Source organism: Aethalodelphis obliquidens, unplaced genomic scaffold, assembly GCF_003676395.1.
Source record: "Aethalodelphis obliquidens isolate GAN/ISIS:26980383/991018 unplaced genomic scaffold, ASM367639v1 scaffold32, whole genome shotgun sequence".
NCBI lineage: Eukaryota > Metazoa > Chordata > Mammalia > Artiodactyla > Delphinidae > Aethalodelphis > Aethalodelphis obliquidens.
The window spans coordinates 3,540,267-3,565,904 of NW_020837976.1; the positions used below are offsets into that span (position 1 = coordinate 3,540,267).

Consider the following 25,638-nt stretch of genomic DNA (forward strand, 5'->3'; position numbering starts at 1 on the left):
AATCACGTTCATCTTACCTGTTGATAGCACAGTGTACTCAAAGTTAGAGAACTTGAAACACGGGACAGTGAAAATGGAGCCGATCGTTCAGGACCCACAAGTACAAATCAAGTGAGGTCTGCATTCAGGTGGTTGGCATCCCCTGCAATTTAAACATTTCAAGGCTTAATCTAGGTAATAGTGACTTCACGTTTTAGATTTTAACTTCGGTTTTATTATAAACTCCTTACTATAGAGCTTTTTATTTATTATTTTTCTTAGCAGTGTAGGGAGGAGTTAGCTAGGTAGAGGGAAGATTTCACTACTAAAAATGAAAACACAATTTTTAATAAGATAATTTGTTCAAATAGCAAGAAAATGTGTTCTTTTTGATGTCCTACTGGCTTCCTCTCTTATTTTGAAAGGGATGCATTTAAAATCTTATTTACAAGGCTTCTATAGGTAATATAAAAAGCAACGCCCAAATCATTTGCATTTGTTTTTGGAAAATCAGACTGTTTGGGGAGTAACCTCATATATTAAGTGTCTTTCTTTCCTTCTTTGGGGGCATTTCTCTATCAGCCTTTTGTTAATGGTGCTCTGAGCCACAGCGGGGCACAGCTAGTCGCTAAGTGGATAACTCACTGCCACGTAAGCAGGCTTTGACTCTTTTGCTATGGAGTCGCCCCATTATTCTGTTTGATTGGCTGGATGATATATTCTGTTGAGAAATTGTGTCAAAGCAACAGCTGAATCACAGGGAGTATTTAGAACAAGTAAATTGACTTAAATGATGCACTTTTCTCTCTAAAAGATGTCTGAATGTAGAGAGAATGTCTATGGTGACATTATTGAGGCAGAGATGATTAGCAGTGTAGCTTCAGTCGTGACTGTTTATTCCGCCATGTACACACATTTATCATTGACAAAATCACCTTTAATCTTATTGCCCCCACAACAAATATTCATTTTTTTATTGTCTATACATATTGGAACAGAGTGTACACAGAGCTTTTGTTTTCATATTAAATTCTGTCAGGGATTTTTCTAGGTTATAATATTCCATCTGTTTTTTTTCTTTTTTTGCGGTATGCGGGCGTCTCACTGTTGTGGCCTCTCCCGTTGCGGAGCACAGGCTCAGCGGCCATGGCTCACGGGCCCAGCCGCTGCGGCATGTGGGATCCTCCCGGACCAGGGCATGAACCCGTGACCCCTGCATTGGCAGGCGGACTCTCAACCACTGCGCCACCAGGGAAGCCCTCCATCTGGTTTTGTTAATGAGTCATTTTTTCTATTGTAGACTGCTTTCCATTTTCAAAAAATTTTCAATTGTAAAATATACATAACAAAGTTTACTATCTTAACCATTGTTAGGAGTACAGTTGAGTGTGTAGTACCTTCACAGTTGGTGTGCATTCCATAACTCTTTTCAGCTTGCAGAACTGAAACTTTATATCCCTTAAACAACAACAGCTCATTCTCTCCTCCCCTGCAGGCCCTGGCAGCCATGCTACTTCCTATCTCTAAATTCGATTGCTCTAGGTACCTCATGTGGAATCATACAATACTTTTCTTTTTGTAACTGGCTTATTTCACTTAGCATAATGTCCTTCCTCAAGGTTCACTCATGTTGCAGCATGTGTCAGAATTCCCTTCCTTTTTAAGGCCGGATAATATTTCATTGTATATATACACCACGTTTTGTTTATCCGTTTATCCATCGATGGACACTCGGGTTGCTTCCACCTTTTGGTTATTATGAATAATGCTGCTAGAATATGGGTGTACAAAAATCTGTTTGAGTTCCTGGTTTCAGTTCTTTTGGGTGTATACCCATAAGTGGAATTACTGGGTCATATGGTAATTCTATTTCTCATTTTTTTGTGGAGCCATTATACTGGTTTCCATAGTGGCTACATCATTTTACATTCCCACCAACAGTGCACAGTGATTCTGATTTCTCCATATCCTTGCCAACACTTGTGCATTTTCTGCTATTTTGATAGTATCCATTCTAATGGGTGTGATGTGGCATCTCGTGGCTTTGATTGGCATTTCCCTAATGATTAGTGATGTTAAGCATCTTTTCATGTGCTTACTGGCTCTTGTGTGTCATCTTTGGAGAAATATCTGTTCATGTCCTTTACCCACTTTTTAATCAGGTTGTTCGCTTTTTTTGTTGACTTGCAGGAGTTCTTTATATAATCTGGACATTAACTCTTTTTTCAGGTGTGATTTGCAAATATTTTCTGCCATTCCATAAGTTACCTTTTCACTTTGTTGATTATATCTCTTGCACAGAAATGTTTTATTTTAAACATTTAGGTAGTCCAACTTACCTATTTTTACTTTTGTTGCCTGTGCTTTGGTGTCATAGCAAAGAAATCATTGCCAAATCCAATGTCATGAAGCTTTTCCTCTATGTAGACAGTTGTTTTTTTAAACCCAGGTTTTCCTTATTCTGGATAATGGTGCAGTGAATGGCTTCATGGACTTAGCTTTTTTCTTCTGTTGACATTATTTTACTTTACTTTTAGAAAGAAAAGTGAAATACTGGATCATTTTAGTCTCCTTAAAGCCCATTTTTGGAAATATTAGGCAGAGCAGAGGATATCACTTGTCCTGTTAGCAAAAGTTGTTTCTGAAGGAATGGTGTGAGGCTTCTGGAGAAGCATTTAATGATGCCTTGATCGGTGATTGTACGAAGTTGACCCCCGTGATCCTCTGGGACCGTGATTTTTAAAACAGCATGGGTCACAGAAAGGGCACAGGCCTTTTAAGAGCAGTCAGGGTAGGGGGTGTGAATTTAGGTGACTGTTTCTTCAGTCCTCAGCTTCGAGATCTCAGGGCTGCAATGAGATGAGGTGACTACCATGGACTGATTAGGGTCTCATGGCCCTGGATTTCCTTGGTAATATACAAAGTCCAGCCTCCCCACACATTTGAAGGGGAGAAAAGTCAACATTATATGAATATAGAACATTTTCAGAAAAATGGAAAATGCCACTATGTTTGGGGGATAAAATTACATTTGAAGAAACATGTTTGGTTAGGGACTGTCTTCTTGTAATTATGCCCATTTATTTAATGGAAAAATATTCCTTTGAGAATCCAATGTGTACATTTCCTCCCACAGTATTTTAAGAAACAAAATCTTCATCAGTCCAATTTTTAATCTGCTGGAGAAGCTTTGTTTTTTAAAATTTCCATGGCGATGTTCATAAATTTAGAAAAAGACCATCCGTTGCTTCTTTGTATTTTCAAATTTTCCTACCTTTGGGACAGTTTTCATACAGAGAGAAAATTTTAAGCCATTTCATTACTGGTGTTTCATTTTCAAAAAGCAGACCATGGCAGTGACCATTAGAGTCCTTCTCATCAAAGGATTTCAAAAGACATCATCTTTGGGGAGCATTTTTTTTTTTTTTTTTTTTTTTTTTGCGGCACGCGGGCCTCTCACTGTTGTGGCCTCTCCCGTGGCGGAGCACAGGCTCCGGACGCGCAGGCTCAGCGGCCATGGCTCACGGGCCCAGCCACTCCGTGGCATGTGGGATCTTCCCGGACCGGGGCATGAACCTGTGTCCCCTGCATCAGCAGGTGGACTCTCAACCACTGCGCCACCAGGGAAGCCCTCAAATTATTTTTGAAACAAATCTCAGTCATCATTTTATTTGTAAATGCTATCATATACACCTCTAAAAAAAATAGTCCTTAAAATGTAGTATAATACCGCTTCTGTACCTAAAAAATTAATATTAATTCACTAATACAATCAAATACCCATCAGTGATCATGTATCTGATTTAATTTTTCTTTTTAATATTTTCTTTTTCATAAGGAAAAACTTTCTGTATAAGACTGTATACATATGTAAATATCACAGTGTAACTACTTACAACCAGATAAAGGATATTTCCAACATTCCAGCATCCTTCCTTGGGCTCCCAGTATCCCCCCAATGGTACCAGTGTTCTGAACTCTGTCATCATTAGTGATCAGAATAGTGGTTTTGAGCTTCATATAAATGGAATCATTCAGTATAACTCTTTTGTGTCTGGCTTCCTTCACTCAACATTACGTCTATGAGATTAATTCATGTTTTTGCATTTAGCAGTAGTTCTTTTTCATAGCTATGAACTATTTCACTGAGTGAATATGCTGCAATTATTTGATCTGTTCTACTGTTGATGGACATTGGAATTGTTTCCAGTTTGAGGCTACTAAGGATAAGACTATTAAAAACCATGCATGTCTTTTAGGGGCATAATAATTCAATTCTGTTGTACATATGTACTTAGGAGTGAAGTTACTAAATCGTCGATTGGCATGTGCTCAGTAGATCGGGCACGTGGATGAGTTTTAGTAGAGCAGGTGCACAGCTTTAGTAGATTCTGCTAAGCAGCGTTTGAGACTCAGTTACTCCACAGCCTCGTTACCACTTGGTATTATCAATCCTTGTAACTGTGGCCAGTCTGAGAAGCATATAGTGGTGTCTCATTTTGGGTTTAGTTTGTATTTCCCTGATAATGAGTGCTTTTCAGCACTTGTTAATATGCTTATTAAATTTTGGATGTCCTCTCTTGTGAAGTGCCTATTAAGACTTTTGCCCTTTTTTTTTTTTTTTTTTTACTGGGTTGCCAGTCATTTTGTACCGATTCATGGGTGTTCTTTATGTATTCTCAAGATGAGCTCTTTAATATGTGTATTTGCCTTTTTCAGTCTCTTATGAGTGACCAGGAATGCTTAATTTTAATTAAGTTTTGATATTGGGTAATGTAGGCCTCCAGCTTTGTTGGTCTTCTTTAAATTTGATTTGGCCATTCTAAGTATTTTGCTTTTCCATGTAGATTTTAGAATCAACCTGTCAGAACACACACACACACACACACACACACACACACACACACACACACACACACACACACACACACACAGGGATTTTGCTTGAGATTGCATTGGAGCTACAGTGCAGTTTAAAGAGAAGATAATATCTCAGCAGTAATGAGTCTTCCAATCCATAAGAATTGTATATCTCGTTATTTAGGTTACTGGTTCACAACCAGGGTTGATTTTGCCCCAGTAGGACATTTGGCAGTGTCTAGAGACATTTTGGTTGTCACACCTTGCCGGGGGTGGGGTGGGCAGAGGCAGTGGCTTGTGCTCCTGTCATCATGCAGGTAGAGGACAGAGATGCTACTCAACATCCTACAGTGCACAGTGCAGCCCACCCCCACACCCAGCAAAATTATCTGGCCCCAAATATTAAGAATGCCACTGTTGCAAAATGCTGATTTAGAGTTTTCATTTTCCTTAGTAATGTCTTGAGTTTTCAGTGAAGCCGTGTTGCACATTTTTGTGAGTTATCCTTAGCTATTAATATTTTCATGCTATTGTGAATGATAATTTTTAAAGTTTCACTTTCTTATTGTTGTATATATGTGTTTATGTATATGTGTGTAGTTACATGTAGGATATGTGTTTATGTATATGTGTGTAGTTACATGTAGGATGTTTGTTGTTTTATGTCTCTTATGTCCCGGTTGTTTTATATATATTTTACAAGCTCCCTTTCAGTCTCTTTTGACCCTTACATTTTTTTATTGTTGTTGAAGAAACTAGCATCTTTGTCCTGTAGAATCTCCCACAGCTTGGATTTTGCTGATGGTGTGAGTTTAATATTGTCCCCTGTCTTTATGATCACTGTCCGTATCCATTAATTGATTAGGAGCAGCTACAAAACAAGATACTCTGATTCTGTCATTTGCTTTTCATTTATTAGCCCAGGACATTTCTGTAAAGAGACCCACCCCACATCTGATTGGTTACTCTGAGTTTATAGAGAAAAGGTGTGGTAAATGCTATTCTTTCCCCCTTTTTTAACAGTTTTCAAAATAATGAATTGGTTCTCTAGGATCCTCCATAGGCAACCAGTGAGTTGTTGAGTTGTTTTTTAACTAAAAAGTATCATTATGAATTTAGTTTTAAATTATTTGATATTTCAAGCCATTGCTGTTTTTACCTCATTGGTGGTCAAATTGTTACATCTTTGGCTTGAACCTCTTCAGGAGCCTAATGTAGTTTTTAAACTTGCTTGCTTTCTGTTATAACACAATATTCAAGGCTGTTGAACATTTCTTGCCCCTGAGCTTGAATTAGCCATCTCTTTGTGGATCTTTGACTTAATGTATTTAGAGAGGGTGCTGGACCATGCTGAATACTACTGGGTGGTCATTGTTTCTAGGCTTTGAATTAACTTTATCCTTTCTCCTGTGCACAAAATCCTTGGTTTCAAAAAACACCAACGTGGGCTTCCCTGGTGGCGCAGTGGTTGAGAGTCTGCCTGCCGATGCAGGGGACATGGGTTCGTGCCCCGGTCTGGGAAGATCCCACATGCCGCCGAGCGGCTGGGCCCGTGAGCCATGGCCACTGAGCCTGTGTGTCCAGAGCCTGTGCTCCGCAATGGGAGGGGCCACAGCGGTGGGAGGCCCGCGTACCGCAAAAAAACAAAAACAAAACAAAAAAACCCCACCAACGTAATTAGGCATTGTTTTATCACAAACTACATACCCAACAGCTGTAGAATAATGGTACCAACTTGACTGGTAAAAATATGATTACTGAAAACAAAAATTTTTTTGGCAATCTTTTGGGGTCTTCTTAAGGGTATTTCATAATAGGGATGTGCTGTCAGATTACTGTATTTTAAAGTCGTTTGGAATACTTCTGCCCTGTGTGGTTATTTTACCAACTGGGTTGGCATTTAGGTACATGTAATTCACTTTACATTTGAATGTTTAGGGATCGCATTATTAAAATTTGATATTATGACATACAATATTTACATGGTTCCAAAGTCAGATCTACAAAACAAGAGGTATATACAAAGAAGGTTCGTTTCTGTCCTTGTTTCTTCTTCCCTATCGCTCCCTCACTTTGTAGGTATCCGTTAAAAAACATGTTTATGGGTTAACTTACCATTATTTTTTTTTCGATATCGCATGTATGTGGATTTAGATCCTCCCTTCTAAATAAGTGAGGTTTTCACGATGTGGTCTATTTCACTTGCCCCCCACCTGCTTTATGTAACTCTGGTATTTAGAAAGATTTGTCTTTTGGTTCTAATGCTTACCTTTATACTCAACCTTTACCTGATACCTCGCTCCCCGCCTCCACCCTTGTGCTGGTCATTGGTTCCCAGTGTGAGCCTCTTCCTTCTCCGCCCTCTGCATCGGTGTTGAAGTAATGATCTCCCCAGCATCAGTGTTGAAGTAATGATCCTTGTACTCTTTGGAAACATTCCCAAATCTCCAAATCGAATACGTTTTATGTGGAAACACATGTGTGGGCTGCAGTTGATTTAGAGGAGGTGAGTTAATGTAGGATCACCTGGGTCATGTTGAGTTAAAAAAAATAAAATCAGGTGAAGGAAACAAGTGAACCTTGTTAGAGGAAGCTCTTACAGCACCAGGTAACATGCAGCACGAGGGTTCCTGCTTCCCTGTCAGTTCATTTTCCAGTGGCTAATGCACCCAGGTGCCCTGGGGTTTATGGAGACAGTACCTCAAGGAGGGAAAAATGTTTCTCTTGGGCTGATTTGTCACTTAAATGAGAAGATAGTATGTGAAGTACTAAGGGCTAGGCGAGGGCACCATGCATCATTAATAGCCTGGGCTCTCAGAAACCTAAGTTTAGTCCAGAACAAGAAGCAAATGTAGCAACACTAGGCCCTCGATTCAGCATCTTTTCATTTCTCAGATGGCTAATGGCTAAGGTGTAAGCACGGAGCGGGCAAAGACGGGGAAGCTGGGCTGATCAGCTCTTGATTGAAACGTTCCTGAAAGGCGGAGCTCTTTCATTCCTTCACTGATTCATGTTTGTTGGATGCCTGCTGTGTGTAAGGAATAATGGTGAGGGAGAAGAGGCAGAAAAGAGCATTCTAGAGGGAACCTTCATACACAACCCAGGTTATAATGTAGCGAGTAGAAGCCTGTAATGGCACGTCCGGGGAGAGCCCTGGAGTGGAGAACTGACGTCTGATCAGGTGCAGAGTTGGGAGGATGGAGCCTGGGCTGCGTGCTTGCGGAGGTGCCGTTGGAGCTGGTTCACGGGTGTGAGTGCTGGTGTGGGATTCTTCACCTGTCACGACACCTTCCTAATTCTTGGAGGTTTAATATGCAGTGGGGGTAAACAAGCTCTTCTTCACTGTAGAATTTGAGTAGGTCCCAAGCAGATGGAAAAAATTGTAGCAGAGGGTTAACATTCCAAATCATTTGAGTTCCTGATCCCCACCCCTGCCCCCAACATAACCCCCACCATCCAAGAGGAAAACGGATGTGCATCCCACTTGACCCTGCAGTGCTACCTCTAGCAGCTTATCCCAAAAATACATTTGGACTCCTTGCAAATTACATGTACAAAGATGTTCATCTGAGCGTGCGGTATATGTGTGTACGTATGTATGCATATATCCATCTAAATTTTAGTACACTCTCTTCTTCCCATACACACCTCCACCAAATACACACATGGTCACCTTGGACTTAAACTAAATTTCCAGTAGGGGATTGACTAAATACATTGTTCTTGGCTTTTTTTTTAAATAATGACCATATATTACTTACATAATAACAAAAGCAGTACAATTATTTTTAAGAAGGCAGTTACAACTTGCTTTCCCTTTTAGTGCCATCTACAGAGACTTGGATTTTTGTACTGGTTGTGAATTTGAAGCAGAATGTTTATATTTTTATATTCTTTGAATTAGTATTACTTTGACTTGGCTTCATATTTTTGGTTTACATATAAAATTGGATAATGATTGTGTATTACAGCAGGGTGATGACTGACTCCAGGGAGGTATTCTTAAAGTTCTTTGGATGGGATAAGTGAGTTTGCCAGGTCTGGCTTAGTGGTAAAACCCTTTGATCTACTCTGAAAATAATACTTAATTTATGTGTGGAAAGTTTTGAACATGTTTTGCATTTAAAAAATGAATATTAATATGATGTCACTTGTATGTGGAATCTAAAAAACGATACATATGAACTTATTTGCAAAAGAGAAATAGACTCACAGACACAGAAAACAAATTTATGGCTACCAAATGGGGAAGGGGGGGATAAATCAGGAATTTGGGATTAACAGATACATACTACTACATATAAAATCGATAACAAGGACTTGTATAGCACAGGGAACTATATTCAATATCTTGTAATAACCTATACTGGAAAACAATCTGAAAAAGAATATACATAGAAGTGAATCACTTTGCTGTACACCTGAAACATTGTAAATCAACTATACTTCAATTTTTAAAATTTATAAAAATTAAACAAAAAATGAATATTGGACTTCCCTGGCGGTCCAGTGGTTAAGACTCTGCACTTCCACTGCCTGGGCTGTGGGTTCAACCCCTGGTCGGGGAACTAAGATCCCACATGTGGCGTGCACAAAAAAATAAATAAAAATTAAAAGAATATTAATCATCTTCCTTTAGCCACATGTTTTCAGATGTTGGATTGGTTTACTAAAGCAGTGTCAATTATAATGTGACTTTCTTGTTCTCCTTGCTTTGAAGAATCAGGTGTGGGGGGAGGTTCTATCCTGGTGGACAGACCTGTGAACTTCTTGCCTGTTTTACTTTTTTCTTAGGGTAATTTAATTGGCTTGAAGACCTTAACAACTTCTGTCGAATTATTGGGAATATATAGTGATCCTGATATGTCAAATGCTTTTAAAATAAAATTTCACAGTAAAAATTATTTTGTTTTCTTAACAGAAATCGTAGCCCATTAATGAGTTTTGGAGCCAGCTTTGTCAGTTTTTTGGTAAGTTTATGTGGGAAGAGGTTTTGGTGGGAGGGAAACAAATACATAATGTATGTCTTTTAGTGGTTACCTGCTGTAGAGATACACTATTGTAGAAGATCTTTTACAGTTTAAAACTGGAATAAAATTTTTGCCTATTAACCAACACTTACGAGATACCCTTCCCTAATTTTAAAGATTAAATGCTTATATCTTCTAGAGCATTATGTTTTTTCCAACCAAAATCCTTTATAAAATAAAAATATAATTGAAAGACCTTTCCAAAAATTAAAAATGCATTAGAGTTGAAAAGAAAAAAAAAGTCAGACTTTGGATAATAAAGGTTTGCTTTAAAATTATTGAATAAATGTGGATCAGAAGACAGGTTAAATTAGCAGATTTAAAGTTTATCGGTTACTTTTGCATTTTTGAATATTAATATTTAGGAATTGAGAGAATAGGTTGCAGTTAGGTTTTAAAATAAATTGGGCAATGTAGAAAATTGGATGCCTTTAATTAGGTCCTTCCAAGAACCTGGTGTCCTGTCTCTGCCCTTGTAGCCTGTTCATCTCAGAAACCTCAGTTCTTCTGGGAGAAAGTAGCAGGTTTTCAGCAGAGAAGGGATGATTTTTTTTTTAAACATCTTTATTGGAGTATAATTGCTTTATAATGGTGTGTTAGTTTCTGCTGTATAACGAAGTGAATCAGCTATACGTATACATATATCCCCATATCCCCTCCCTCTTGTGCCTCCCTCCCACCCTCCCTATCCCACCCCTCTTGGTGGTCACAAAGCAAGGGATCATTTCTACCAGTCAAATGTGACCTGAAAAAATCTACCAGGATCAGGTGCTTGGAAACAAGCTGTCAGTGGAATTTTTCACTGGGGACCATAAAAAATGAGTTCCTTAAAAGTGAGCCCATTGGAATTGCTGTCCCTGAAAAGATTGATAATTGATAATTTTCAAAGTAGTACCTACTAGCTGATGTTTCATTAGCATTTTGTGCTGTCCTTGATGAACCCAGGGATCCATGCGTGGGTAGAAAGTGCTTTCAGTGAGGCTCTGTTCTAAAAACTGAATTAAGTGGACCAGTCAGAAATCGTATAATTTTTTTTGTTACTGTGTTTAATAACAAAAAAAATGTAGAACAGTAATTGCAAGGACATTTGTTACCATACATTTTTTCATGCTGGTGTAATAGAGGTATGTTCTTATTTCATATTGAGATTATAGTTTGTTTTTTTTAATGAATAGGGTATGCTGTAACATTCTGATTCTTTGACTGTCAATAAATCATTTAGATGGTTTTTCCCCCTAGTTTGGAGTTGTGTTGTAATAAATTGGCCTAAATTTTCAGACACTTACTGATTCATTCTTTCCTTATTTCTTTCTTGGAAGAATGCCATGATGACATTTGAGGAAGAAAAAATGCAGTTGGCATGTGATGACTTAAAAACCACAGAAAAGCTGTGTGAAAGTGAAGAGGTTGGAGTAATTGAAACAATCAAGAATAAAATTAAGAAGAATGTAAGTACTATGTCTTTAAGTTATGAACTATGTGCTGCTTACTTAGAACATTGTTTATTTACTTGGTTTTTGGTGTTTAGAACATGGCTAAAGCATTAAATGTTTCTTACAGCTTTCGATTATGTAAAGCGTGTTTCTTAAAGCAATAGAACCCCCTTTAATCATTAGAGCTTTTCAGTGCATATTCTTTTGGTATCTTAAAATTATCTTCTTCCACAGTGGACCATGCTGCAAGGGCTTTTGTAGGTTTTCATGTATGTATTTCAGATACGTTGCATTGGCATAATGCAGGAATTTAGCTGTTACCTCCTTTTAAAGCCCAGGGCTCCGCAGCCTTTGGTTATAAATAAAGTCACAATGATATCATAATCCACTTTTCCTGATTTTTCTTTCACCTTTCAGTGCAAAAGTTCTAGACTTCGAGAGGCATCCTCCTACCTCTGATGTTTCTGGAGCACCCAGGGGAGTCACATGTGTCACTTGTTTAGTTGATAAACCAGTCTGTCGGCTACAGTCAAGAAAAGCCACCTGTCATTTCTGCTCCTTTATGTCACTCCAGGTGGTTTCACCTCTGCTCTTGCTTATGGTGTCAGCCATGAGGAAGCCACTGATGGGCCCAGAGTACTGTCTCCTGACACTCCAGAAGAGCCACAGTTCTCCTCGATTTCTCGTTTCTCCAAACTACATCAGTCAGTGACCAAGTCCCGTTGACTCTTTGTTAAATACGTCCTGAATTCATCTACTTTCCCTGCCAATGCACTGGGCCAGCCACTGTCTCCACTTGCCTAAGACAAACCCTCACTGGCGTTTCTGCCTCCAGTCTCACTGTTCTGTAATTCTCCAAAATACAGTCACTAAGATGCGAATTATACATCGCTGATTTCATTTTCAGTGTCCCCGCCCCCTAGCACTGCCATTGCACTAAAATCCAAACTCCTTAATGTAGCTGACTTGTCACTGACTTCTCCTCTACCTGGAACATTCGTCTGCCTCTTGACCTGGTTCATATCCATTCTTTAGTTCTTCCTAGATGTCATTTTCTCCAGAGACTCTTGTCTGAGCCCCCAAGCCTATTAGTGTGTCTCCTACAGGTTCCCATAGTTCCTTGTACTTCATCCTTCAGAGCATTTACTGCATTACACGGATGTCAGCGTTCCCTCATTAGACTGTAAGCTAATTTACATGTCTGTGCTCAGTATCTAGGACCAGGCCTAGCACATACATTAATAATCAACATTTGTAATGGGTCCTTGCAATTTAAAAAGCATTTTCACATACAGTATCTCATTAGCCCTTCCAACAGCCTTGCAGAGTAGATGTTCTTACAAGCAGAGAAAACAGAAGCATCAATAGATTGACATTTGCTTAAGCAAACAGGGTAATGGGTGCTGGAACTAGATCAGGAACAACAGTGACCATGGTGAATTCTGCTAATCTAGAAAAAAGAGAAGCCAGCCGTTTTGTCATGTACACTATGTATACTTTTGTCATATTTGGAAAAATCCTGTCATTTCTTATATCACTGTGAAAGCATATGAAAACTAACCTATTTTGTTCAAGTTTAAGAACGCACTGTTACATTTCAGAGCGAATTTTCTTCGTTTAGCATTCTTTACGATGAAAACCAAAATCTTATTGAAAAGTAGGGTTTTTGGGTTTTACTTTTTCATATTTTATAGAGGTAGTCAACTTTAGAGATTATGACTTAAATTTCAAGTTCAATTTGTGACTCATTCAAAGATAATTTTTAATTCCAGGGTGTTTTCTCCTTAACTAACATGTAATCAGTTTGCAACCCTCACATCTCGGTTGTGTGCACCAAAGGAATGAACCCTAATACTATAGGTCCTTTCTGAAGGCAGATGGCTGCAAAGTGGCTTTTTGGGTTGTTTACCTGGGGCAATGTTTTGTACCTTCAGTGATTTTTTATTTTGGATAAGTAAGAACTTATGTTGTTTTCAAAAAGGTAAAACTCCGAAGTTGTGTGTGGGCTTTCATGTTTCCCATGAACTCAGTGTCTGTAATTTAGAGTATGTGTCTTTGAGTTCCAAGCCTCTTCATCAATGTATTGTTAACAAAATAAAGCTGGACTTCATGGGGGAGGATAGAACTACCAGGCTCAGAGTGTAAATTTGGTCTTGGATTTCAGCAACTGCTGTTTCACACTCCCTGCGTGAAATTATTTTGCACAATAAAGTAATAGTTGTTTGGAAGGAATATTGTTCTTGGGTGTGATTTATTGGTGTGTACTTTCTTCCCACCCAACAGGTTGATGTCCGAAAATCCACCCCCTCTATGGTTGACCGGCTTCAGAGGCAGATAATCATAGCTGACTGTCAGGTTTACTTGGCTGTGCTCTCATTTGTAAAACAAGAATTGTCAGGTATGCTGAAGCATTGACTTTAATGGCTTTTGCTATCCAGTGGGCACAATTGGTAATCCCTTTTATTAATTAATTTATTTATTAAGAATGCCTCATATTTCAGTCTTTGAAAACATGTAGCATCTCTTTGGGGCGTGATCCTGATTTATTACTTGAGAAATTGAAACCACAAGTGCTTAATGTGTGTTTAGTAGAGAAGTTTTAGTCCCAAAATCTGTTTCGTCCTCTTGTATCCAGATAGTCTGTCATACTTAGAGATATTACCAGTGCCTTAGATTGATAGATTGATGGGTTTTTTTTTTCTTGTGGGAATCAAGTTGTGATAATAACCCTTTAAAGTGAAATATAACCAGTTTAAGTTACTCAGAAAATTGTTATTGAAGGCCTGAGTGCGTACTAAAGACTTGCTAAGGTACTTGAATGACTTACATTTTAACAACCCTTAATGGGAAATATAAACTGATTTCTTACTTAGTTTGCCCAAGACAGATGTTTTCCAGGACTTTGTAGCTTTAATATCTTGAGTGGCATAGACTGGAATTGAGGCTCTCAGAGCTCGCTGTAAGGTTCACTTTGACACTAATTCTTCCTTTTATGTGGTTTTATGTCTCTGATGCTGATGGCAGAAACCCGCCTCTTTGGTAGATAGGATTTACTTGAAAGAGTGAAAATTCAAAAAGGAAATTGACTAAAATTCACACTGAGAAAAGCATTTTCTTCCAAACCTGAGATGAAAAAGGGTATGTTGCTGCTAAGTCATAACATACACTTTGCTTTCTGGATTACCGGCAGCCAATTTTCCTGTTCCTTTTTTTCCTTTTTGTCTCTCTCTGTCTCCATCTCATACTTGAGGTTTCTTTGTTTCTTCTCTTTGGCTCAAGTCAGAAGTAGAATTAACTTTTATTGTGACCTCCAAAATGTGGACTTCCTAGTAATTATCTTCTTTTTTTTTTTTTTTGTAATTATCTTCTTTTAAAATGTGTTTTATGGTTGTACTATGGTCTTTTCCTTTTGATCCAATTTTTTTTTCTCTTTAAGTCTCATCTCAGGACTCTCCCAATAACTATCTTACTTATATGGTTGAGGGCTCAAAGCTCATGTGAATTTTCTATAACACAGTGATTTAAATCCCCCATTTGGAGTGCCACACTGACGTATATGTAAAAGAGTAGCGGGAAGAGCTGGACCTCTTTGGTCAAGGCAGGAGCTCTGGTGTTTTCTGTGATCTTGGACTACTTTTTCCTGAGGCTCAAGGACTTTTCTAAGGACCTATTAAGAAAATATCTGTGGAGAGAAAAGGATAAATCAAATGTAGTAAAATGTTTGGGGAATCAGGGTAAAGGATATCGGGGAAACTTTATATTAATCTGTCCTTCACACGTTCATTCGTGGGTCCATTCAATAAATAATGATAGAGCACATACAATGCTAAGCACTGTGTTCCATGAGCAAATCCAGGCCATGGTCCCTGCCCTCATGAAATTCAGAATCATCAGTTAGTACTATTTATTTTTAAAATTACTCTGATTGTAAAATTACTAAATATTGCTTTAGAAAATTCGGAAAATATAAAATAATGAAAAAGCAGGTCATTTCTAATCTCACTACTTGGAGAAAATCACTCTTTATTGCAAATGTTCTGTTTTTATCTTTCTCTTTCTTTAAAAAATTGAATCTGTGGTGTTTTGTATCCTACTTTTCCCTTTTAGGTTATAATTCACATATTTTTCCTATAGCTCAGAGTTTCAAAATATAATTTTAAAAGCATTAATTTATCATGTGAATGTGCCGTAATTTATTTAACCAATTTCCCTTGGACATTCATGTCCATGTGCTTTGCTTTGCTTTTTGTTGTTGTTTTAGTGAAGCTGAACTTAATTTTATATTTTACCCATAAACTGTATTTCCTTCACAAATTACCTTCGTGACCTTTTCCTGTTCTCCTAAAAAGTTGATATTAATCAGCTATTTAATCCTGTTTATCATAGATTTTTTTGTGTTTTGTTTACTTTAGTAATTTTTTTTTTTGCGGTACACGGGCCTCTCACTGCCGTGGCCTCTCCCGTCGCGGAGCACAGGCTCCTGACGCGCAGGCCCAGCGGCCATGGCTCACCGGCCCAGCCGCTCTGCGGCATGTGGGATCTTCCCGGCACGAACCCGTGTCCCCTGCGTCGGCAGGCGGACTCTCAACCACTGCGCCACCAGGGAAGCCCTACTTTAGTAATTTTTATTGGAGTATAGTTGCTTTACATATCATAGATTTTTAACAGCACTCTTGGTTCTTCCTGATGTCGTATAATTTATTGAATGTAATATTGATAGTGAAAGGAAATTGACAGACATGAAAACCTCAGGTTCTAATAAACACATGTAATGGTCATTTGCTTTATGAACAGCTCAGTATTTGTCTCAAACAAACAGACATAACTAAAAATGTGCTTCATTTGCCTTTCAGAAACCCTCTAGGTTATAAAACTATGAAAAATTTACTCTTTGTTGGGATCCGTTTCTTAAACTTTGTTGATGGATAATTGTTTTGGAACAACCCCTCCTTGGAGATGTTTGTTGTAGGTGGTCCTCCCCCACCCCTTGATCAGGTGGCCCAGAAGTGGGTGTGGGTACACACTCACCTGAGCTCCAGGTAAGAGTGAGTCTGTGTGAATTTGTTAGTCCTTCTGACTTTCGAAAGAGCTCCTGTATTTTGTCTCATATGAATTTCTTTATAGTGAATTACCCCATCCTCTCTATTTTCCTATACTATTTTTTTAAAGATTTATTTATTACTTATTTATTTTATTTATTTTTGGCTGCGTTGGGTCTTAGTTGCGGCACACGGGATCTTTTTGGTTGAGGCATGTGGGATCTTTCACTGTGACGCTTGGGCTCTTCGTTGTGATGCGTGGGCTTCTCTCTAGTTGTGGCGTGCGGGTTTTTTGTTCCTCTTCTCTTCTCTAGTTGTGGTGTGCAGGCTCCAGGCTGGGTGGGCTCAGTAGTTGTGGCGCACAGGCTCTTGTTGAGGTGCGCGAGGTCAGTAGTTGGGGCCTGAGGTCTTAGTTGCCCCGCGGCATGTGGGATCTTAGTTCCCGGACCAGGGATCGAACCCGTGTCCCCTGCATCGGAAGGCAGGTTCTTTACCACCAGGTAAAGACCAGGGAAGTCCCTCCTGTACTACTTTTTAATTTACTCTATTATCCAAAGGCCTTTGTTGTTGTTGTTTGCAGTGAGCACATGTGAATTACTTTAGTAACAAAAAGTATTTATTTTTAAACCGACTTGATGGCTTTTGGCACCTTGTTTGTGTTTCCTGTATTTCCTTTGGGCTTGAAGATCGGCCCCATGTCTTACTATTCTTGGCAATAACATACACTCAGTAAGTTTTCCTCAAATGAGATTGGGTTTTCCTTGTTTCACAGGTGAGGCCGTTGAGGCTGGATGATTTGTTTGAGGTTGAACAGGTTTACACAGTGATGACAGAACCAGGACCTGAGCTGTGGGCTTCTTATTTCATATCTGAATTCCTAGCACTCACAGTCTTCCCTTCACCTTCATTTGGTCACGTGAACCACCAGCCTCCCAATGGCCCAGAAACCCGAGGCTCTCGGGGCCTTGTCCCTCAGCCCCCGTGTGCACGTGCGCCTTCCGTCCTATGGAATGAGCCCCCGGGACAGTAGAACAGCCTCCTGTTGGCCCGGATGCTTCTCCAGGCCACATTCTCTACGATGCCCCTGGAGCGCTCTTTCTAAACCTTGTTACACCTGTGCTTCAGACACTTAGCTGTTCTGCAACATCGCCTACAAGGAATAGTGCAGATTCCTTCCTCGGGTGGCATGGAAGAACCTGCCCCCTACCTCGCCACCACCGCCTCTAGCTCGGCAGGGCTGACTGCGGGTCTCTGAGGCCCTGCCGCCTCGGGCCTTGGTGTGCGCTGCCCTCTCGGTTTGGAACCCCTTTTGTCTTTCTCTTGTGCCTCCCCAGGTGCAGCCTGGGTCTACTCCCTTCATGTTCTCCTTCCTCACTGACTTCATCATACAGCCTCTGTTACTCTGCTTGGACCCTGTCCATAGCCAGTTAGAGCAGTCGTCACACAACTGTACACATCTGTATTTACATGTCTGCCCACAGTAACAGATGGAAAACTTCTTGAGGGCAGGGACTGTGTCTACCTGCTATCTTTTTTTTTTCTCCACATTTATTGAGAATTTACTATGTGTCAGATTCTGGAAGGTGATAGATGCTAATGGTCTAGAGATGAATGAGATGTAGCTCTTGCCCTGAGGCTACTGAGAGTTTAGTGGGGGAGGGAGAAAGAGGACTAAATAAATTCTCATTCAGAGTGATACTTCCACCACTAGACATTAGACATGTAAGTTAGTCGGAGAGGTTGCACAAGGAATGAGCAATTCCTAAACTCTGCTGGGAAGGTCAAGGATCCCTAATCCTGAACCTGAGCAGGGTTATAGAGAATGGAAGTCCGTTGTCTTCTCTGTGTCCCTGTCACCTGATATGCTGCCTTTGCCTAACACATGGTGGGTATATAAATGTGAATTAAAGAGAGGGATGGAGGAAGGGTGATGTCGTTCAGGAATGAGATGCATGATACTGAGCCCTAGGAAGCCCCAAGAATAGTTGGGATTGGAGAAGTGAGTCTATCAGAAGCCTGTTGACTGGGGGTAAAAGTAATAATGAGGAGGTGGGCTGACTAGTGAAAACTAAATCATCTTTTTTTTTCCTTCCGAAGTCTGTTATGTGGGTCACAAGGAAGCCAAGGCTGAACTTCCCTTCCATTACAGGACTAACCAGCCTCATCCAGGACAAGCAAACAGACAGAATGCTATGGTGGGGCCTCTCACCAGACACAATCCCTGCTAAAAAAAAAAAAAAAAAAAAATTTACAAAATTTATTCCAGGATCCATTTAGTGTAACTTGATATTTTCATTTTCCAGACAACTGTTGCCCTTTCTAGGGGAGGACTCCCACCCCCGTTGTGGGGACAGGGTTTCCCATCTCTCCTGCATCTCTGGTTGGTTGAGGCTGCCCCTGACAGGGGAGGGCGGACGGTCTGTGGTTTTCTGCTCTCTGTGCAGCCCTCCGGGGACGCAGTCACGGTGGTTGAATGTTCTATGTCTGACGTTTCAGAGGAGCCTATGAGAGCCCGTGCAGATTGAGGGGCCCTGTGTTCAACTGTTTTCTCTGCTTGTTGGGCAGAGGCTGCTCCTGGCCGCGTTGCCGGGCATCAGCTGACTAAGCGTCCCTTCTGCTGGGGCCGCGGTGCTGTGGGCCCGGAGCGCAGCTTCTCCACCCGGTCCTCACGCAGCCTCTGCTCCTCCCGTCGGAGTCTGGCTGAGCTCAGATGTTTCGGTCACCGCATTTGGGACATGGAGTCGGGCGAGTCCTGGGACCTGTTTCAGTGCAGAGTTGAACTTAAAAAGTGGTAAAAACAAAATCTGTTTCTCTCTAGGTCCTAACTTTGTACACATCTCAGTTTCTAATCTTCGATGAGTCAAAACTTTGAGTTCTGTTTACCCGGCTCAAGTTCAGGGCTTTAAAGCTTGTTACTGGAGACTTGAACATGTGCTTTTAAAATAAATGTTAACATCTAAGCTCTCATCTTAGGCAAGAAATTAAAGATGTTGAATTAATTTCATTTTTATTCTGTAAAAATGGGTTTTTACCATGTTGGTTTTCTTTTCCTTTTGTTAATCGAGTTGCTTCCATTGCTGCCACTCTTTTCTGTAACTCTTCACCTGAGATCTGGATTACTACAGCTTGTTTCCCTAACACTAGTCCCTTTAACTCCAGTTTTAGGGAGCCCCTGCTTCTTCCGAGCAGGCGTCCTTCCCTTAGCTGGGTACCACTGGGCACATCATCCCTGCACCCATCCTTGGCCCAGCTTGTCCCCTGATTCACTCTGCCTCTGAACAGCTTTCCATCTGTCCCTTCATGCTTACGTTCCTCTTGCTCTCCCCTGGAATGCTGCATTTCCCTAAGTGCGTCCTCAATAAAGTGACAGTAGCCTGGAAAATACAGGATAAAATGGAGTTAATTTTTTCCCTCTAACTTTCCAGTTAGGCTTGGGGACAGGAGGGAGTAAAGTTTTCTACTGAAATCCTGCAGTACTTCTTTTGCACTTTTAAATTTATGTATGTGCTTATTACATAGAAAACAAGTGACTGTCAAAAAGGAAATAAAGAAAGGGCAATTCACTCATAATCTCAACATTGTTTTCGTTTTTCTATGTATGACCCAGTGGACCATATAAATAAACATATGCGTATATAGTCTTATGTTACACACATTTTTTTCACTTTTATTTTCTAATTTTATTGGGCATTTGGAGGGCTGAGATGTATGTCTTATAGTTCATTTGTGTCCCTCAGGCACCAAGCACAGTCCTAGGCACGTGATAGGAACTTAGTAGCTCGTTGACATTTTTAGGGTTTTGCAATTTTACTTTTCCTCTTTTTATTTCATTTTTTATCTGTAGCCAGTTATTATTTCTTTTCAATTAGATTCAATTGCTTTTGTGTTCTCAGGACTATATATTTTAGTTTCCTTTTTCTTGGTCTTTTTCTGTTTTTCTATTCAATCTTTGGCTTTTTGGATCATAAGTGAGAGTCACCTTTCTTGTCTGTGGGTGTATTGGATTCACCTAAACACTTTGCTAGCATACAAAGAAGTGTCAAGGTTAGGTTTTCTCAAACCTCTCTTTTTCCCACAATACTTCCATTTAGGAGGGAAAAAGTCACTGAGCCTCTTAAAGGCAGGATCTATGTCTTATTTCTCTTTGATTCTCCTAGAACAGTGCCTAAAAGTAAGATTAGCACAGTAAATATTTTTGTTAAATTGAACTGAATAAAAATAAATTGTTTCAGATATGTATTACTTTTATAACAATAAATTATACACATAGTACCGCCCCCCCCCCCAGCAAAGCTTTTGTAGACTGGTTCCTTTTACTTCTTCATCCTGTCATGTAGCAATCTTTGCAGTGCACTTAGACTACAGTACATTCATCATCCAGAACTTGTGGGATGGTTGTGTTTTGAATTGTGATCCCATAGGAGATACGGTCATCGTTTGCCAGAAAATTGATACTTTAATTAAGATAGTAGCTTGAGTTAATGGATCAGGGGTCCCCAAGACCAGTGATTAGGAGGACTCAGAAGATAGTCATACTCATGGCTATGATTTGTGGCAGTGAAAGGACACAAAGCAAAATTAGAAAAGGGAAGAGGCACAGGGACGAAGACCAGGAAAAGTCAGGCCCATGCTTCCCAGGGTCCTCTCCCAGAAGAGCCACATAGGATGCGCACGATCCTCCTGGCAGTGAATTATAACGACACCTGTGAAATGTAACCAACTGGGGAAGCCGGTTAGTGACTCAGCATCTGTAGTTTTTACTGGGGACTGACCACGTAGGCACCCCGCTGCCTGGTGCATACCCAGACTTCCAGAAGGAAAGCAGGTGTCCACATAAAACATTGTTCATGCAAACTGTAGGCACAGTGAGCCCATCTTACCGGTTCTGGGAATGATGGGACCCCTCCCAAATCCAAGTTCCCAGATACCAGCCAAGGGCCAACCTTGTAAACAGGCCTTTCAAAGGAGAGCAATAGGCCTGCTATGTTAATTCTTTTCTGCACATGCCGTATAATCTTAGATCACTTTCAATTCAGGGATTGGACTTTTATAAATCAGATTTTATGTTATATATTTTATGTCATTCAAAAATAAATTAAAACACTTCTTTCCCTGCTGTTCTAAAGGGCCTGGAAGCCTGGTACACGGTTCCTGTTGTCTTCCGTTGTGCTTTGAGGTCAGAGTATCAGTACCATTATTGGTAATGGTGCCAAGTTCTCCTCTATAGTTACTAGAGAACCATTTTACAGAAAACTCCCTGAGGAGGACCTTTTCCCCAGATATGTGGTGGTGGTGCACTCACTCAGACAAGCACAGGTCTATCGACGCCCCCACTTCCCTTCCTCATCAGAAGGGAAAGATGTTCGCAGGAGAGGGTGAGGCAGGACTCAGACCTGAGAGGGGCCGGTGGGGTGTGGAGCAGGGTAAATCCCAGGTTTATCTCTCCCTTTGCCTTTGTGGCACACATTCTCAAGGTGGCTATGTTAAGAAAATTGGCCTAACAGAAATAAAGGGAAGTGGCTTTAAAAACAACAGATTTTCACCCTGTGGTGTGAATAGCTTCTGCTTTGCCGCCCTCCTTCCCTGGAGCTCTCTAGGCTGGGCAGTGGGGGAGCTCCATTGTCATACACACCAGATAAAGCCCCCCAGCCTCGCTAGGTGCGGCTAAGCCACGAACAGGCATTGAATAGAGGTGCATTGGGGATTCTTTGCATTTTTGTATTTAACGCTAATGACATTTTTGTTAATAATCTGGCCGTTTGTTCACCCGATAACTATTAATCGTTTTGTTTTGCTTGTTTTATTTTTTGGCAAGTCGCCATGCTTGGTGCTTGGGTATAAATTTAGCAGCAAATTTAGATTTAGAAGTTGCTCTTGAGGAGGGACGAAACACAAGGTAGGCAAATTTAAGAGTTTTATCCGGAAAGCGCCATAGTTCAGGTAGTTCAGGGATGTGGTAGAGGGTTTCACAGAACACGTGGGAAAAAAGTCCGATTCAGATGATGCTTGCATTCATTCATGTAGCAGATATTAGATGCTATGCCCTCACCTCAGCGTGAGGGGCTCGATACAATGAACAAAATAATACATGGTTCTTGCCAAGTGGTCATCCCAGACTAGTAAAGGGAAACAGACAACAAATAAGGAATTTAAGCCATATGAAGAATAGAAGGTTTCATGATGGGTAATAATTTTTATTGTTTTTTAAGATTTTGTTTTTTCAGGTCATTCTTCAATATCTTTATTATTAATGCAGGAAAATTATTTTGAATACTTGTTTTTTCATGCTTTTCTCCCCTTCTCTTTATAGCATATATAAAAGGTGGGTGGATCCTTAGGAAAGCCTGGAAGATTTACAATAAATGCTATTTGGACATCAATGCCCTCCAGGAGCTGTATCAGAAGAAGCTAACGGAAGAACCCTTGACTTCTGACGCTGCAAATGATAATCACATTGTGGCTGAAGGGGTGTCTGAGGAGTCTCTAAACAGACTGAAAGGTGCTGTGAGCTTTGGATATGGCCTTTTTCACCTTTGCATATCCATGGTGCCCCCAAACCTGCTCAAAATCATCAACCTGCTGGGTTTTCCTGGAGACCGCCTACAGGGGCTTTCTTCACTGATGTATGCAAGCGAAAGTAAGGACATGAAGGCCCCTTTAGCTACGTGAGTAGCTATATTGCAATGCTTTGGTAGATAATATAGTATTGAAAGTAAGTGAACGACAATCAAAACCTTTATAGGAAACTTCAGGTAAAATGCTTGGTTGGTTGACATGCTGCCATGCCTTTCTGTCTTTTAGTGCAATGCCAAGGACCATGTTTTTGGTGGTGTTTATAAGTTGACTTTAGAGACCAGAGCACTGTTCTTAAGTCTCATGAGTCCTGTATTTTATTTTATTTTTATTTATTCACTTATTTATTTTTGTGGAAAGTCCATCTTGACCATTTTCTTTCTTTTCTTTTTAAATTTTTAATTTTTTTTTTTGTTGAGTCCTGTATTTTAAACATGCAGAATGATCATGATTTATAAAGTTTTTGTGACCCTGACTAGTCACTGAGATTGATAATCCTGATTTTTGGACTTAAGGGGATATACATTTCATAAGACTCTTCTGTGATTCTGAAATTTCTATTCTTATATCCTCATGTTGGGTAATTTTCCTTGATGATTCTGGTTGGTCCATTGGTCTCTTGTATGTGGCTTGGAGAGTTTGTGGTGTTCAACTAAATTGAGTTATTGTTGTTCAGACTAAACTTAAATGATAATTATTTAAACCAAAAAGTGTGAAGAAGCCATTATAACCATCCAGAGCAAGGATTCACCCATTTCCTCATCAGTTAAAAATGATGTGATTTTTTTTCAATCTGGTAAATATCTACTACCATTTGCAGTTAGAATAATTTTATCAAATACTGGATGTCCTTTGATATTACACCACTTACCAGAATTTTTCCAAAGATTTTGGTATCACAGAGAACCTTAGTGTGCTGTATTTCTGCTCATGTCAGTATTGAGGAATTTGGATGTTAACTCTTAATCAGCTGGTAGCTATTAAAAAGGTCATTAATTTTTTATTGCAAAAATATTCATGCCTCCACAAAGTCATTATATGACACAATGGTCCTTTATTAATTTGACTTAACAGATTTGTAACTTGTGATAATTTGTCTTTTTTAATAATATTTTCTGAGAAAGGAATGAATTCAATTAATAATAATGTAAATTAGTCTGATCTCCAGAAGAGGACCAAATTTATGCACATGCTGGAAGCATACATTTACATAAAAATATTGTGTCGGTTAAACATTTTTGTCAGTTGGTTAAAGTCGATCCCAGGAAATCTATTTTGTTACTTAGTTTAATGTGGCTTTTTTTTTTTTTTTTGAAAGGGACACGTTTGAAGTGGGAGAATTTTAAGTAACTTACTTATTTGTTTGGTTTTCAAATTGAACAGCCTCAGTGGCTAGAGAAAGGGCCCTTCATCCGGTCCTTTCACTTATTTTAACCCAATTTTGTACCATTTTGCCTGTGGTTCCTATATTTAAATTCAGTCTGAGGCTTACACTCTAACTTTTGTGAACACTAGTGAAAACATTTTCCTTTTGTAAAAAGAGTAATTTTAAGGGGATAGTAAATTCATGGTAACCAATTACTGTTTCTAATTTACACGTTGACGAGTAAGCTGTAGAATTCAGAGATTTACATAAATGATACCGTCAGCAATCCATCTAGAAGCTTCAGAAGAGCTACTTGCTTCTGTGACCTTATTCTCTTATCCGATGGGAGTATGCTGATTTATATGTTGTGCTCTAAAGTTGTGGCTTTCCAAACACTGATAAAACTAAGATGGGCGATACTGATTTTACTTCTTCAGAGACTGCCTAGTGAGCTTTTTGGAAGGGGTGTGTATTGGAAGAGCACACACTGATTTTTTTTAAAGAGTGGAAACACTGTAAGAAAAGTCATTGTCACTCACGGTTTCTCTCCCTCTTCCTTTAGATTAGCGCTGCTCTGGTATCATACTGTGGTCCGCCCGTTTTTTGCCCTGGATGGCAGTGATAACAAAGCAGGCCTGGATGAAGCGAAGGAAATTCTTCTCAAAAAAGAAGCTGCTTATCCAAATTCTTCCCTCTTTATGTTTTTCAAGGGACGCATACAACGATTAGAGGTACTGTGCATTCCCCATCTTTTTAAAAATAAAGCCTTCTGTTGATCGAATCTATAATTCTTACTTGTGGGGGGGTAGTATCACAAGGAGCCCGAATGTCATAGGGCCGAGTAACATCTTGTTTCTGTGCCTTGCGTTGCATCATTGCCGTGGGAGCCTCTTCCAGGAACCCGGGGTGTTAGTCAGTTACCTTCTGTTCTGCAGCTGTGGGCGAAGCAGGGCCGGGGTCCCTTGGCGCTGATGAGACGAGATGCTGCACCCTGAGCTGAAGGCACAGGAGCCCTTGGGAGCGTCTTAGTTAAAGAACATGAGATACGTTGTTTTTCCGTCTCTGGAATTACTAATAATCTGTTTCCAAATGTTCATCCTGGCTGACAGTTTATTTATACACAAGTTATTGCCCGAAATGTCAAGGACAGCAAAGGCTTTGAAATAGTAGCTGGTATTACTTTTTCATGCATGTGTCTAGGTCCTGTGCCAGAGGTTTCACACACACCATCCCATCTGATCCTCAGAACAAGCCTGTGACAGAGATAGAAAATCATCCCCTTGCATCTTACAGGAAAGATACACAGGGATCTTAGCAGGCTTCACGTGACCTCCGAGGTCACCCAGCAAGCGAGGCCA

General features: G+C 40.0%; 1 protein-coding gene across 3 annotated transcripts in view; it reads left to right on the plus strand.

The window, feature by feature from the left end:
* The window catches only part of TTC39C (tetratricopeptide repeat domain 39C), a 101,873-nt gene that overhangs the window by 39,219 nt on the left and 37,016 nt on the right, over window positions 1-25,638 (plus strand). For all 3 annotated transcript variants that reach the window (XM_027127620.1, XM_027127618.1, XM_027127619.1), the window contains 5 exons: window positions 9,761-9,809; window positions 11,189-11,317; window positions 13,586-13,700; window positions 22,652-23,006; window positions 24,843-25,011. In XM_027127620.1, coding sequence (XP_026983421.1) covers window positions 9,761-9,809; window positions 11,189-11,317; window positions 13,586-13,700; window positions 22,652-23,006; window positions 24,843-25,011 — 817 coding nt within the window. The remainder of the gene's footprint in view (window positions 1-9,760; window positions 9,810-11,188; window positions 11,318-13,585; window positions 13,701-22,651; window positions 23,007-24,842; window positions 25,012-25,638) is intronic.